Below are 16,075 nucleotides of genomic sequence, written 5' to 3'. Positions count from 1 at the left end.
CACCACCATGGCGTCACAGGATTTGGGGTTTTCTTGAATTTGTCTGTAAGTGTGTAATTCTTAGAACATAATCATAAGGTGTTATTGAACAGCAACCTTGCCCACAAGCTATTCTTCACTAATCAATTTTCTTAATCACTGAGGATCTCTTGAGGTCTGGACTTCTTCCAGCTGTCAGTGGCAACCCTGAACAGGCTGCCTGCCCACCAGTTATCTTAATTGAAAACCAACATTACAGTTACACAGTTGACCTAATTACATTACATTGCGGTGAGCTGATTTAGTGAATCCATGTCAGACTAACTCCTGGAGATTGGCTACTGTGCTGAAAAACCATAAATTCTGGACAATTTTTCCTTGTGGAAAAAGCAAAGAGAAATCGCAGCTTGTTAACCCATCAGAGAAACTGTTACAAAGAACCAGTAAGTTAATTGTCTAATTAATAGCAGTGGGCTTTGTGTGACCTCTCATCAACCCTCACCAGAGTCCATGTTCAGTCTCAGCTCTTTTGGCAAAAACACCATCCAACTCAGCCCAAAGGAAGAATACCAGACATGAGCTAAAATAGACATTTAGCCTCGTGAATAAATTGAGAAAAACGAAGCTCTCATCCAGAATACACTTGTTTCCCAAACAGAGTAGTCAGCTGGGGTTTTTGGTTTGAAACCAAACATGGAAAGAATACCGCCATGCAGAATGCAGGATTAGGTCAGTGTCGTCCTGATGTTTGGATTGTAATTAATGATTTACTTTCATCACAAGAGTTGAGAGCAATTTAAAACTTTCCAGGATCTTGACTGGAATAGACTGTTTTGGACTTGTTCGGTGTGTTTGATGAGTTTACCGAGGACAACACATGTTTTCATTTACTCTTGAAGTCTGACTTGATAGAGTGTATGATAGAGTGATGTCCTAAGCATATATAAGTTGCCTTTTGTTATGAGGTGATGTGGGGAGCACTCCTTCAGGAAGATGGGCATAAATGGAAATTATTTCTAATTAGCTGAGAAACTGAAGCTGATCCATAACAGCATGACTCAACATCATAATTCAAACCAAAATATATACCTTGCCTTCATTCTGATCGAACCTTTAACAGCTGATATTGTTTGCATGCCTTACCTAACGTCAAGAAAATCAACACGAGGGAATATGAACATTAATGGGTGGACGTCACTACTATGAAGGATACTGTGTATCTTGGAAGGCAAGACCCATTAGCATGCATGCAACAACCCAGTCTGTCAGGTTTGTGTCTGAGAGAGTAATGGCTTTGGCCACAGCTCTCGCCAGTAAAAAAGTACCTCTGCTTAACCTCTTCCACTTAAAATCCAAAATATATGTCCCAGAGCAGAAAAAAAAGAGATGCACAATGACAGCTTTGTCAGCAGTGAGGTGTTTTGTAAGTAATGGCTCGGCGTGCGGAGCCAAGATCAATCTGCGCACAGGTGTCTGGAGAGGATGTATCACGTTAGTGATCTAACAGTGGTAATGTTGTGTCTATGAAACACTCACAGTGTGACACAGTTAATGAGTGGGGAGGTAACGAAGTTTTTTTAAACTGATTTGTTGCCGTTGTATTTTTTTTAAACCATGAGTAGAAAATACAGCGAGCGGTTTATCTGCTATATTTTTCCCCCAAAGTAGTTTTTGTCACCTGCGCATTCAAAGACAAATACATCACTCATGTAAAAGTAATGACTTGTAAGCAAGATTTGTTGAGCTCAGCTGTGCAGGTGTTGCTAAATATGCTTAGGCAGGACTGACTGAGAAGGATTTGGTTTGAAGAAGTGGTGAAGTGTGAAGATGGATGCTCCAAGGTTCAAGTCAGTGAGATCCTTCTATTACAAAAGTGAAAACAGGATCATATGAAATAAATGAGATAGAACAGTTGCCTCACAGCAAGAAGGTCCAGAGTTCAAGTCCACCATCTGCCCGAGTTTGCATGTTCTCCCCGTGTTTGCCTGGATTCTCTCCAGGTACTTCGGCTTCCTCTCACTGTCCAAAGACATGCAGTTAGTGGGGTTAGGTTAATTGGTAACTCTAAATTGCCCGTGAATGTGAGTGGAAATGGTTGTCTGTCTCTATGTGTTAACCCTGTGACAGACTGGCGACCTGTCCAGGGTGTACCCTGCCTCTCGCCATAAGACAGCTGAGATAGGCTTTCACAGGTGGGTTTTAAACTTCTTCTTAAATGTATTAACAGTGTAAATCAACCAATGTTAGTTCTACAACACCTTGGAGCCACATCCTCAAAAGCACCATTTCTCAGCCTGGACTGAGGACACTTTGGTCAGTAGACCTCAAAGTCTGGCAAGTTACATAAGGATTATAAAGCTTACTGACACAGAACATTGACTGTGAAGAGTACAGAGAGTCCATCTATCAATCCATTTTCTTCCACTTATCCAATTCAGGGTCACAGGGAGACTGGAGACTATCCCCACTGCCATAGGGCGAGAGGCAGGGTGCACCCTGGAGAGGCCAACAGTTGGCCACGGGGCTAAAACAGAGAATCAAATAACCACTCACACCTATGAGCAATTTAGAATCACCGGTTAACCTAACAACCCTAACTGCATGTTTTTGAGCTACGTGAGAAAGGTTAGTACACAGGGAGAACCCACACAAACATGGGGAAAACATGCAAACTCCTCACAGAAAAGCACTGGTCAGATGGTGGATTCAAACCCAGAACCTTTTTGCTGTAAGAGAACAGTGCTAACCACGGTGCCACCATGCTGAGTTCAGGAAGTGATCACCAAAATCTTGAACTAAGCCTTAAACTTTGTCACATGACCTAATAAGAAGCCTTGTAGCAGCCTTCTGGACTTTTTGTAGAGTGTAGGGTGATCCTTTTCCTTTTTCACAAAAGATCAAGTTAGTGTTGGATTGGGTGACCCTGTATCCTCCCTTAGTTACACTGCAATAGGCCTAGGCTGCTGGTGGCTTCTAATGATGCACTGAACATTTCTTCTTCTCCTTTTTCTTTTTCTATGCGTTTACACACCACTTTGCATTTAATCATTAGTTATTATTTATCTCGGGCTCTCTTCCAAAGTGTCTTTTCTCCGGTCTTCCCCCCATCCCCTCTAACCAGTGACAACAGATGGTTTCCCCTTTCCTGAGAGAGTTTCTTCCAGTTAAAAGGGAGTTTTTCCTTCCCACTCTCGCCATTGGCTTGCTCAAATGAAATGGCGAGAGTGGCGAGACTGTCATGGTCCGTGGGGGTACCTGGAGGGTGTCTCCTTCTGTGGCTGCTGTACCATCCCTTTGGGGCGGGGACTTCGGTGCTTCAACTGAGCCTCAGCTGCGAGCAATCAGCTGGAGACCTACTTCAGCTGTCTCAACCGGCTCCTCCGTGCCAGTTTGTTCTACCCGTCTCGGTGGTAAATGACGTTTCCCTTTGTGGTTTTCCTTGTGTGACTTAGCTCTCGGAGTCATTTCTGTCTTCCCTTCGTACAGCGGAGTTCCTATCCTGGCTTTCACCTCACGGGGACAGTCCCCGCCTCCCTGCCTACTCGTCCGCTTGCCCTCCAACCCCCACACTTCAGCTTGGGACCCTCCAGACGCTTTCCACGGACCTCTCCCCTCCCCTCAGTGATTCTAACCCGGACTGGCACAGTAAGGCGAACAATTCTCCAGTTTCTAGTTATCTATGCTCCAGTTTTCCCTTCCGATTATAACTACCTCCTCCTCTGTTACAGAATATTCCCGCGGCTCACTGACCTCCTCCCCGTCCCTGCAACTAGCCTGATTGGCCCCCCCTTGTCACATTAGGTCACTTTTTCGATTAAAATTCACTGTAAGCATTCCTCGCCCGTGTTTGTCTGCATTTTTGGGTCCACTTTCCTGATCGAACCTGTTGGTTCATGACAGAGACAGTTATTGTATGTCTATATAGATCAAACCAAACTGAACTGAATTTGATCCAGGGATGGTTTGCTCAGGCAATAAAAGTTTTAAAAACAGGATCGTACAAGACAACCAACTTATTTAGGTTGAACAGCTGATTAAATGTAAAGCCACCAAAGTTATCAGGGGCACAAATAAAAACGTCACTATTTAAGGAGCACAATTACATCAACCCGGAAGCCTGACATGTCCTCATGAACTTTCTGAGACATCGAATAGCTCCTAAGAAACATCATCCTTGGCTTCTTCACACGGTGTCATCTTTGAGTGACGATTCCTGCCTTTTGCATCGCAGGTTGCCGGGCACAGCATGTTTCAGTTTTCCCAGCTGTTTTTGGAGCCAGGGACATTTTTAATATGTGGCTCTTATATTTGGTGGAAAGATGCTGACTCTTGCTGTGTTTCTTTTCACCCTCTATCCTCAGGTTTTTGTGATTGCTTGGTTAAAAGAGTTGCAAGCTCGTGGCACTGCAAGTGTTGAAAAGCAACGAGCTGAAAATTAAAGCCACCGAGCGCAGGTAATTATCTGGGTTTGTTGTTTGCTCTTCCTCAGTCTGTAACAAATAAGTATGCTCTGTATCCGTGCAAATGCTTGGCAGTCAATTCAATTCCTTCTGGATGGGGGTCTTTCTTGCTCCCTCTCCCTCTCTGTATCTGTGTGTATGTCTCTTGCTCTCTCTCTCTCCCTCTCCTTGCTGGCAGGAGCGTCTGTGCTGCTGGCAGGAGTGACCAGAATAAAAACAGCAACACCAGACATAGACGAGGAAATAAAGCAAAGTGATCCACTGAACTAGAGTGTTTGCCCTCTCATAATTACGTTGAGCTTTTCCCTTTTTTCACCCTCCCCCTGCTTCTTTTTTTTTCATCACTCTTTGAGACTTCGGGGCTAGTGGTAATTAGCCAGAAGAGAATAAAACCAGCTGATCGGGAGAGGGGTGGTGCATTTTGGAGCGAGATGGCTAACAGAAACATTCTGTTGCTCTTCTGTGGACTCTTCCTCTTAGCACTGATTCAACCCTCTCTTCAAGGAGGTAAGTGCATAACCGCAGGTGAATGGAGTCATAATTATTGCTGCATCAATCAAAGGTTTAGAACAGGTGCAAAAAAGTTTTGTTCCTAAACTTAAAATCCTCAGTCATCAAAATGTCTGCTGATGTTTATTAGCCACAAGGCAGCAAGAAGTACATATAAAGGCTTTATATAATAACTAAAATTGATATTGTTTGCATCCGATGTTAAACTTGTGCAAAATAAAAATGTTAATTTAAAAAGAGCTCTGCATTATATTGCTTAGTATGCTTGATTTGCTAATTTATTGATGACTGCTGCTCATTTGATTTTTATTAATTCCCACAATACAATCTATATAGAAAAGAGTTCTTATTTTATGTTTCATGTTTGCGAAACGTGTGCACGTACATGCTGTCTATGACTTCACACTTCTGTCCCATGAGTTTAAATATTAAGTTTTAAAAGCCACATATTTATCTTAATGATTGCACTCCCCTATTGCATCATTATTATTGTGCAATCTAAATCTAAACCATAACAAGACGCCCCTCAAGTCTCCATCACATGCATGTGTTTTAATGCATTTCAAACGCTTGAACTGGCTCCTGTGTGCACACCTATCCATATGCGTGCTTATGTTTATATGGCTGCAGATCCAATCCAAAAAATGTAAGAGGAGGCTCCAGCTGGCTCTTCTTTCTACTCAGGAAAAAACACATACTTCTGATTCACTCCTGATGAACTCCTGCGTTGGACAGAGTGAATGTGAGAGTGACTCTAAAAGCTTTCCGCAGCTCTTGTAGCATGTGTGTGTACAGAGCCGAGGAGCTAGTTTCAAGTGCAGTTTGACGTTGAGACTTATCAGTTTCAGACTGAAAGGGAGAGAGTTTGCCTCCCACTATCATTCAGCTAGTGAGTTTGCTTTCTCTCCTCTGCCTGCATTGCTTTGATTGCTTCTTAGTCTGGGATTTGGCTGAGATTCTGAGTTATTCAGTCCCCAACTGGAAAACATGTCAAGCATCTGGGACTGGGTATGCTGTAGGCCATTTGTTGTTGTATTTATTTGCTTAAAAGTTACAGCTGTTTATATTCCTTATCTCCCAGTGTCCAAGTGTACTTTTAGATGCATTATGGCTATGCTGTTAGAGTCCTAAAATAAATATTTTGTCCATGTAAAGTCTCAATTTTTCTAGCTGTCTTCATCTGATTGTAGAATTTCTTTATCCGCTCTGCCTCATGGCACATCCATCATGTCTTCTCGGTGCCAGGTGCATTTCTATGGAGATTTTGAGGTACTCTCATGAAAAATATATAGCAGGTAAAGGAGCCAGCAAATATCAATAGCAGCGCAACTTTGATCTCAAGATGAGTGTTGAATCTATCAATTTCAAACATTTCTGTGGTGCTCAAACTAGTTCCATCTGTGTCTGTGCACTCTAACCTGAAAAAACCTTCTGGGCACAGTCCAAGGGTAAATTATCTGTGAGTAACACGAACCTCATTAACACCCAATCCACCCATTTAACGGTTCTGCCCAGAAAATGCCTCTTGTGCTTGACAAATTTACGCTTTGAATTATGGTGGACTGACAACCCTCTCTGAATAACTTCAGTCAACAAATGTAAATGAGAAATGGTACTGGAGGAAATATACAGTTACTATAGTTTGTTTGTTTGGATCTCCCTCATATGATGAAAGGGGCAGACCAACTTGAAGCTTTTTAAACAATGCGTCCTATAGAACACTAGCTATGGTTTTAAGTATCTCAAGTACCTCAGTCCATATGTTGCATTCACACAGACCATAAAACAATTTAACTGGCCTGTGCCACGTTTTGAGCTTTTCTTCAAGGACAAACAAGGACAGAGTTAATGGCACAACTCTGATTGGCAGGACTTGGCTGTGAGCTCTGATAAAAAAAAAAAAGGGGGGGGGGGCGGGGGAGTAGTTTTCTTCCTTCAAAGTGTCCAAGGAATTCAGGAGTTTGGGATTTTTCTTTTCTTTAGTGCTGCTGGAAGCCAGTTCCACTCATTTGGCATTAGTCATGATCAGCCTCGAGGAATATAATACATTAATCGGTGCCAGTCGCCTGGCTCTAGGTGAACTTAAATGCATTGCAGAGTGGACTGCCATGCAAAAGCCAAAACACCAGTGTTGACATGCAGCAGTACCTGAGAGTTACTGGTGGGTACCTAAACTCGATGCACTACTTTATTGGTAGCATGTGCTGTGAACACTTCTTTGGCTTTAATCCCTCCTCTGGTGGGGTGGGTTGCCAACCACAGTATACTGGATTAATGTGACATATAGGTGCTCCCAGCGCTCAACAGCTCTACTCTGCAATTACTGAAGCAGTCTATTTGAAGTCCCGTCTGAACAAGATGCAGGTTTTTTGGTGGCGGGGGGGAGATTTTTCCAACAAGGTTCTTCTCCTGCTTCTCTCTAGCTGGAGCCACACAAGCATTTTAATTTGTTGACGTTGAGCGGTTTGGTGTAATTTCCAGCGAGGTGACTTCATTCAGTACACATTTGGATAGAAGCTGTTTAGTTACAAGCACTGATTGGTTTGTTATTGTGAAAGAACTTTTATTCCATGTATACATGTCCCACTCTGGTGCATTTCCTGAGAAAGTGTTAGGGAATTGTACAATTCCATCCATGTTTTACATCAAAGAGGTTTTGCAAAGTCACTCTCTGCATCAAAGCACAAAGCCAGGAGCGATTACTGACATGTTGGCTTTCTTATCGCTCTTTTTTTTTTTTTTTTTTTTTTTTTTTTTTAACCATAACTACTGTTAAGAAGGTTACACAAATTGGAGCAGAGGTTTAGGATGGATGAGTTGTTTTAATACACATTATGTTGTATTATTTGAAGAATAATGCACTGCTAATATCCAGGGAACAACCTCTTAGTTCTTGCACTTCTTTTTTTTCACTACCAGTCTTGACTTTATAAACCCAGGACACAGTTTAATGGAAACCAATTCTTTCTCTGACTCACTGCTTTGCAAACCCAATGTGTTACGATTTAAATGCCTACAGGTTTTGGATAGTAGTCACTTCTCACCACTGCTACAAAAACATATCAATAATTTGTTTAGCTCTTACTCTTTGTGTGTAAATGTCAGTCTGAGCATCTTCCAGTCAGATGTTTGGTCTGCAATCGAGGAGTGCCAAGTGTTCAACAAAGAGGCGCATTATCTCCGATGATTCATTCCAGCCACTATGCAAGCAGCCCTCACCAGGCTGCGAGCTGGTAGGTGCAATCTTACCGGGCCAACAATCTGAAGTGGCTCCAGTCAGGAATTTTTTCATCTTCGGCCACCACGGCTGATGTCCAACTTCTTCTTTTAGGTTTACAACAACCTTCTTTTAGGTTTACAACAAACACCACGACAGCACTATTTTTTTTTATTTAAAAAGACACAAAAGAGGATGAGCAGATGAGGAAAAAATGGAAATAAACTATCATTTTAATCAAATGCATCACATGAGGTCAATCAAAATCATCAAAGTCCTCTGCGGTGAAACAATGTATCCTGTGTTGTGATTGATTTTTTTTTTTTTTTTTTTTTGGGGGGGGGGGTTTGTTTTGGGTTATTCACAATATGTAGTCCTATCTAAAATCAAATACACCTTTACTAATTTCATAACAATAAGGGTAAGTTGCAGTAATCAAATGCACTTTATTAACTGATCAGCAGCAAATGTGAGCATGTCTATAAAAGCAGAAGTTTTTTCAGTTTGCTGGTCTGAAGCTTTCAGGTGTGTGTGTTAACACAATGCCATCTTCCAGCATTGTGATCAGTTCCAGCAAGTTAACACCAAGGACAGCCTGTGCAATCCTCAGAGAGACTGCAACAAACCCAAGAGCAACATCTCAGACTGTACATGCCTCAGTTAGTACATTCAATGTTAAAGTTTCAGACTTGAACAGCTTAGGTTTACAGGTCTGCAAACCATAATGCATGGCGCCACGTTTGGTAAAACCCAAACACAGCTATCAGCACAAAAATCACAGTCCTGGTAGAAAGATGATGATTTTAGCTTGTGTTGCAACTACTGAGCCTGGGCACCATGAACTCCTCTGTACAACAAAATATTCTAGAGTCAAATGTCAGGCCGTCTGTCCGACAGCTAAAACCCGTTATTTCACTAGCTAGGTCCACGTCCTGATTTTAAGTTTGACAGCATTTTAGTAAGTAAAGGTGAATGCTTGGACATGAATTGAGCTGCAGTTTGGGGAAAGGCTCGAAGGGGACTGGCTGCTGCTCCTGGGCTTGGCAGATCCCCATGTACTAAATAGAAGTGAAGAAGTTAAAAAATTGAAAAGGTAAGGGAGGGTGGGGCACGTAAACGAGAATGAACAGCTTGTAGAACTGGGAGAACCTATACAGATGAGAACTGGAAGGAGCATATTTGGAGGCGTGGTCGCGCTCCTGAAATTCCGATACTTAATCTCCAATTGACCATGCAACAGGACAGTGATCCCAAGCACAAAAGAATGGAAACAAGTGTTGCAATGGCCCAAAGTCTATGCCTAAACATGACTGAAATGCTGCAGTGGGTCCTGTGAAAACCCTCCTTTTCATTACTTTATAGGGGATTTCTTTGCAAAGCACAACACATTTTGTGAAACAAAACTTTTATCATATCTTAAACTATATTTTAGTCAGTACAATTCACAATGGTGTTATGTTCAGGTGTCCCATCAGTTAACTTGGTTTTTACCAAGTCAAAAGAAATGCAGGCAACACATTTTCGAACATTGCAAACAGTGGATAATGATTTTAGTCATTTATGGTCCTTTTAACATTTCATTTGTAACTCTGTATCAACCAGTGGAACCAACAATCACATAAATCAGATTTTGGAGGGGAGTCATAACATGAACAACTTGTTCCATTAGCTTGTAGTGATTTCACATGGTCGATGGTTATCTCCAACCACGGCCCAGTTTCCTCCGCAATGCTCACGTTTGCAATCCTCACACAGGAGAGCCCACAGCAGCTGCTCCAAACCCATGTTTGGTTTCAAAGGCATGACTTTCCTAATCTTGTAATGATACCCTGTCAGCTTCCAGTAGAAAGCTTCACTAGAGCCACCAGAAGGTGAACCCTGACAGGACTGAAATCTGGTCTTGTGAGTTGTTAAAATTCTGCTCACCACATGCTTATGTTTCACTTCAGTCACTGAAACAAGATGGCAAACCGTAGAAAGGGAAGTTGAAATCTGTTGGGGGTGAGACTAACATAGATTTTAACTTTGAAAAATTTCATTTTCTGAACTGCTTCTCACATTTTTCCAACATGTTTTGGAAAATAGTGCAAAAATAGTGGAATGACTGACTGATTGGCCAGCTGTCATGTGTCTGATAACAGGAGATGTAAGAGTGCCAGGAACCGCAGTGTTTGCTTCACTGCAGTGCTCCTTGGGTTGCACTACGAGAGCTTTCCATAAAGAGAGAACCAAACCTCCTCTTCTGGGACAGCGGTTTTGGATACATGATGTGAATACAGCAAACAGCTGCTAGTTTGCCAAAACATTTTGAAATTTTATCTAAAGCGATAGAAATACAGGCGCAGAATCGTGTAAATGTGATGTAAACACTGTCCAGATCTGCCAATACTTCACAAACTATGCACTGTGAACACAATGGTAATGGCTCTGTAAGCCTTTTATGAAGGGAATGCCTTCATTAACTGTTTACGAGGTCACGCGTGTGTGTGCGCGCGCGTGTGCGTGTGTACTCACACACATAAGCGTGTTTTGCATGCACAAGTCAGGCAAATTGCTCAATCAACTCCGATGACCAATTATTAAACAGCCACAGCACAGGGTCAGGGAAATGTCACATTACTCACCCAGCTTGTTGTAAATGAAGTAAGACTAAGATCTTTCAAAGAGCAATTGTAAAAACTGCAATTAACTTGGGTGGTACTTTGGAAAAAACTGTCATTGGTTTTGGTTTGATTTAGTAACAAAACAAGATCTGACTTACAATTTCCTACCTTCTCTACGAGCCAGTCATTATTTTTGGGCCCAGTAACCCATATCCTCATAAAAATCAAGTGTGTAAGCCAGTGTACATTTTCCACTTAGGCTATAATATGTGATAAATTCATGAATTACAATGGAAGGCTTTGCTGCCAGTTTTGATGCTCAGGCAATACATCAAATAAATTATCTTGCCAGCTGAACAGCTGATAAACATGTCACTTTTTAATTTCCAGGCTGACACTCAAAACGTGACATTAGGCAAAGCTAAACATATCTGGATGTGGGCCTTTCCACTTGTTAGCTTGTGTCTAGTGAACTACGTCATTTTAATGAAACTCAAAACAAGGGAATTAGGCAAACCCAAAACACTACGTCCACATATGTGGACGCGTGTGAAAATGATTTCTATCTAAGCCTTCAGGCTTTTCACAGATTGTCCTCTCTGTTCTCCGTAAATGCAAATGCAAATTCCCTGGAAACAAAATAATCAACTCTCGTCAGAGTTTGAATGTCAAGTGTTGACAAGATTTTCACGCTTGAAGCAACCCTCACTGCTGATACACAAGTTTAGAAAGTATTATTTTCCTTGCATAAGGTAAAAATATAAATGATGTGAGGTTGAGATTTTCCACACAGCTGCAACTTGGCTGTGATTTATATAAAACTGGAAGCAAACGTTTTAAAGAAGTGGTGCGCCTTGAGCTACCGATAAGAAACTGTCTTATAAAACAGTGGCTACTTTAAAAAGTAATAAAAATCTGACTAATGACACTTCTGACACCTTTGTAAGAAACGTGTCCCTCTCTTAGGGAGTCTAGGAAATGTTGCCAATCACTAAAATAACAGAATACATGACAGGGTGAGGAACACTACATGTTGTAATGGGGTACATAAATGCACAGTCTAGAACTGTGTGTTAAGCTACTCACAGGGGTCCCTGTAGGTAAAGTGAATAATGTTGAGCATTTTGCTGCAGTACAATAATCTGCTGGGGAATCTTAGGTCCTTGCATTGACCTGGCCTCCAAACTTCCAAATCCCTTTCCAATTGAGCATCTGTGAGAAACATCAGAAAAAGCTGGACCCAGAAAGGCCCCACACCACAATCCATATCCCAGTGTCAGGGAGCGCAGGATAGCCCTATGGATCCCCTGTCTCCCCTGTCTATGATGCTGACTAGGTGTTGTTTTGGCAGCAAGAGGGACCACTCTACAATTTGATTATCCAAAAACTTTTTTTTATTAGCTGTTTTTCCCTTAGCTAGGAGTGATGAGTTAGCTGTAGCCTATTCATGCTGCCATAGGTCCAGAGGCTAGGTAACCCCAGATCAGGTCCATTATTTGACACAGGCCTAACACAAAGACACACGCTCACTCTGACATCAACACCTACACTACGGCCAATTTAGAATCAGCAATTAACCTAGTGAGCATATTGTTAGACTGGCAGAGCAGCAGAGAACTCCACTCATTCATACAAGCACTTTTTTTTACATCTACTTGTTTTTCTACGCTCTGGTGGATGCATCGGCGAGCAACAGGAGGTTCATCTGTTGTTGCAAATGGGTGCAAGCCTTTTACCACAAACTTAGTCACTGCTCGGTGACATTCGTCTATCCTGGCCTGAAAGGAGACGCTAACGGTAGACTGCAGCGAGAACTGCCAGCATCTGAGCCAGACTCTGTCTGTCTCTCTCATCATGGACACCTAAATGCACAGTAATGGCAGGTTTTGTAATAAGGCAGATCGCGCTAACATAATATGCACTGTTAGTTGATTATTTACCTGCCGCATTAACGGGAGAGGACGTGCAAAGGTTACCGCTGCTGCTGGGTTGAGATTCACGAGTCCGGAGCGGAATTAAAAACACGACATTCATTTAAGGTTATCGCGTGTTTTGTGAGCAAATGCTTTTGCATATTCGTAGTGTTTCCTCCCTTAAATGAAATATCTACTTTGCAAGTATTGCAAGTTGCCCTGTTGTCATCCGTTCTCGTAAAGTATGACCAAACTTCTGAGCGTTTGGCGCCATGTTTCCTGCCAGGTAAATGATGCAACGTGGTGACGTCATTCAGGGCGACTGGAATCGATAAGGGAATCGTTTGCAAAAATGGCAAACAATTCCAAGGAATTGAAACAGTGGGAACCGGTTCTCAACAAAAACTGGGTTTCGATACCCATCCCTATCCATAACTCGAAATTTCGACTTATTTTCTCGGAAATTCGACTTATTAACTTGAAATTTTGAGAAAATTAACTCGAAATTTCGAGTTAGCTCTGCCCATCAGTAAGCTACGTGGAATGCGCACTCAAAGCCGGATCTCAACAAATTGGCACTTTCGAGAGTACGTTTGCTGATGGTAACACCATGTGATTCAGTATAATAACACAAGGATTTCATCATTTGTGAAGCCACACTGAAAATAATCAGCAATTTGTGCATTCATGACTGGCTGTAATACTTGTAGCTTAGCTGTAGCATTTGTAGCTGAGGGCTTCCGGGTAACAAAGAAATTACGTAATTCATGTAGATTACTGATTGGCAGCGCTAACTCAAAATTTTGAGTTATTAAATCAAAATTTTGAGAAAAGTAAGTCAACATTTCAAGCTACTTTTCCAAAATTTTGAGTTAATAAGACAAAATTTCGAGTTAATAAGTCGAAATTTCGAGTTAATAAGTCTACTTCTCAAAATTTCGAGTTATGGATCCTTTTTTTTTTTCTGTGTGGTGGAAACGGGCTTCCATAAAGAGGTGAAACATCATCACGAAAATTAAAGAAGTCCAGTCACTTTCTTTCTAAACTCCATAGACTACTATGACTTGAATGACTAAGAACCTACACAGACAGACTATAAACTATGCTCGAGGTCTATCTCACACAGTAGTCCCACTTGCGCTTTTGTTAATCAGAGGCAGCCAATCAGAAGAATGTTTGCTTAAAGTGCTAAAAAAAAAAAAACAGCTTATTTCAGACAGTGGATAAGCTGTGTGCACCAAAACCTCAGGATAGGGATTATTGCGTAAATGATGAAAAAAATCCTCTCGTACAGTCCAAGAATCAAATGATGGAGGTGAAAATGAGGATAATAGGCTGTGTTTTATGTTATGACTGATCAGTCTGTGTAGATTTGGATGTTAGCAATTATCCTGAGGGTTACAGACAGTACAAAAGTGACTTCTTTTGCTTCTCTGTCTTTATTTTTTGCAAAGTTAACCACTGAAGTGTAGCTCGGAGTCGCCTAGTTTACTGGCTACACCACATCAAAAACTTTCTTGACATCTCTTGACAGGTTTCACTGCTTGTCTTCAGTCCCCCTGCCTCCAAAATGTGGCGTAAGGGTGATTCATATCTGGCAGGCCCTTAGACACCATGTTAGGTGAAAGTGGCGAATTATTATGTCTTTGCCTTTGTGGTGGGTGGAGTGATTGCTCTAAATGTTGCTCCTTTATGTTACACTCAAAAGAGATGCAGCAATAGCTATTCCTGCTGGCAGGCTGAATTATTTAATGTGGTGAACCACAGTGAGGCAAGCTCCATCTTCCTTTATGAAGAGAAAACTAGAATTTTGTGCTTTAATCTTAACATCGTCTTCTGTGATTAGCATGCAAAATACCGCAGGAAGTCTGAGGATCTCGCCACCAGATAATGAACTTTGTACTTTGTTGATGACTAGCTTACTGACAACCCATTGACTAAGAGTCCCACAGCTGGACCACATTCAAGTTCAAAGTGAAACTGGTGACAAGTCAAAATTGCTGCCAGGGTTCCTGTGAGTGCATGTACATCATCACCCTCTTAATATGCACAGAGCACTCTACAGAACAAAATACACTCTGTGCACCCTATTTAGGTTGTAACAGTCACTAATATTTAACTGATAACAAGAAAGCTTATTTACACAGCAGCCAGTAATTTATTAATATTTTCTTTTCCCCTTCTTATTTATCCAAAGTTGTCACAACTTCTTCTGTTCCAGTGGAGATAACCTGTACCAAGAAGGTTTCTACACATAAAATTACATTTGTTATGATTACCTTTTAGCTTTTACTCTAAAAAAAGCGGAGAGGGGCTTTTGCGGGGCCACCAGTCTTCTTTTCTCAACACCATGCACGTCACAAACACCCAGCAAACTTGACTGTACAGTCTAAATCCTGCTTGCTCTCCGAGTCAGTCTTGTCCTCCAAACACATTCCAACACATTCCCATGACCTGGCTGAGTTCATGAGGAACATAAGCACATGATGATGGTGATGATTAAGAAAATCATGAAGAAATCTTCAAATTTATTGACGTAGGTCAGGGCACTTGGCAGAGGTCAGTTTGGGCCTTATTTGGATGCACGGTCTTGGTGAACCCGGTGCACTCTGTGGATGTGGTACAGTAGCACGACTGGATTCTAAGCAGAAGGAAAACTGGAGCAGACCCGCAATCCGTCCTGCCTCACTTACAATGCCAGCACAGGAAATCCTCCTTTTGATTGCTAAATGAAGGCGCAAGATTGAGAACAATAACTGTGCGTCCACTGTGTAGTGCCTTGCACTTGAGCTCTATGCCATGGAGCCACAGGCATGGGCAAACTGATAGAGACAGACAAACATGTGCACTGCATTTCAAATTAATACACAGCACTTTTTTGTTTCAGTCTGCAAGGCCAAACCTCCAGAAATGTGATCAGTCCAGCACTCTGATCCTTCCAGCGAGCATAAGTTAAGAGACACCCTATCATTTGTCCTACACTGCAGACAACCACAGGGGTTATAAGACCTTTCTTGGCGCATTACTTTTTGCTCAACACAACATTTTATCTCTTCATCATAAACAATCGTGTTTACCCCTTAACTATCAGCACAGTTGCAAAGTATCTGAATGAGTGTGACACTGTTGTCCATAGCTTCACGGCAAACCACTTACAGCTGCGTCAGTACATTTAAATTAAAGATTTTCATACATAGTTTGCTTGTAATTTAATAATCCAGCTGTGTGTTAAAAAAATATCTTCTTCTTCCAGTCCAGGTGGTTCCTGCATCATCCTCTAGGACTTTGCACTTCACTAGTTCCCCCCACTGATTAGCACTGCTTTATTAGCCTCAGCTGCAAAACTGATAATACAGTTGCACAAATTAAAAATATATCACAGGTTGTTAGCGC

The 16,075-nt window shown here is 41.7% G+C and overlaps 1 protein-coding gene across 1 annotated transcript in view; it reads left to right on the top strand.

The window, feature by feature from the left end:
* The first annotated feature begins 4,662 nt into the window (after positions 1 to 4,662).
* Positions 4,663 to 16,075, top strand: part of elna (elastin a) — a 45,936-nt gene continuing 34,523 nt past the window's right edge. Inside the window, exon 1 of the mRNA XM_087851631.1 lies at positions 4,663 to 4,946. Within this exon, the coding sequence (XP_087707757.1) occupies positions 4,871 to 4,946 (76 nt within the window). The 5' untranslated portion in view covers positions 4,663 to 4,870. The remainder of the gene's footprint in view (positions 4,947 to 16,075) is intronic.

Source organism: Neolamprologus brichardi, chromosome 14 (assembly GCF_056152115.1).
Source record: "Neolamprologus brichardi isolate AB-2024 chromosome 14, ASM5615211v1, whole genome shotgun sequence".
Lineage (NCBI taxonomy): Eukaryota > Metazoa > Chordata > Actinopteri > Cichliformes > Cichlidae > Neolamprologus > Neolamprologus brichardi.
The sequence above is the reverse complement of the archived record's forward strand: the minus strand, read 5'-3'. Positions and strand labels throughout refer to the sequence as shown.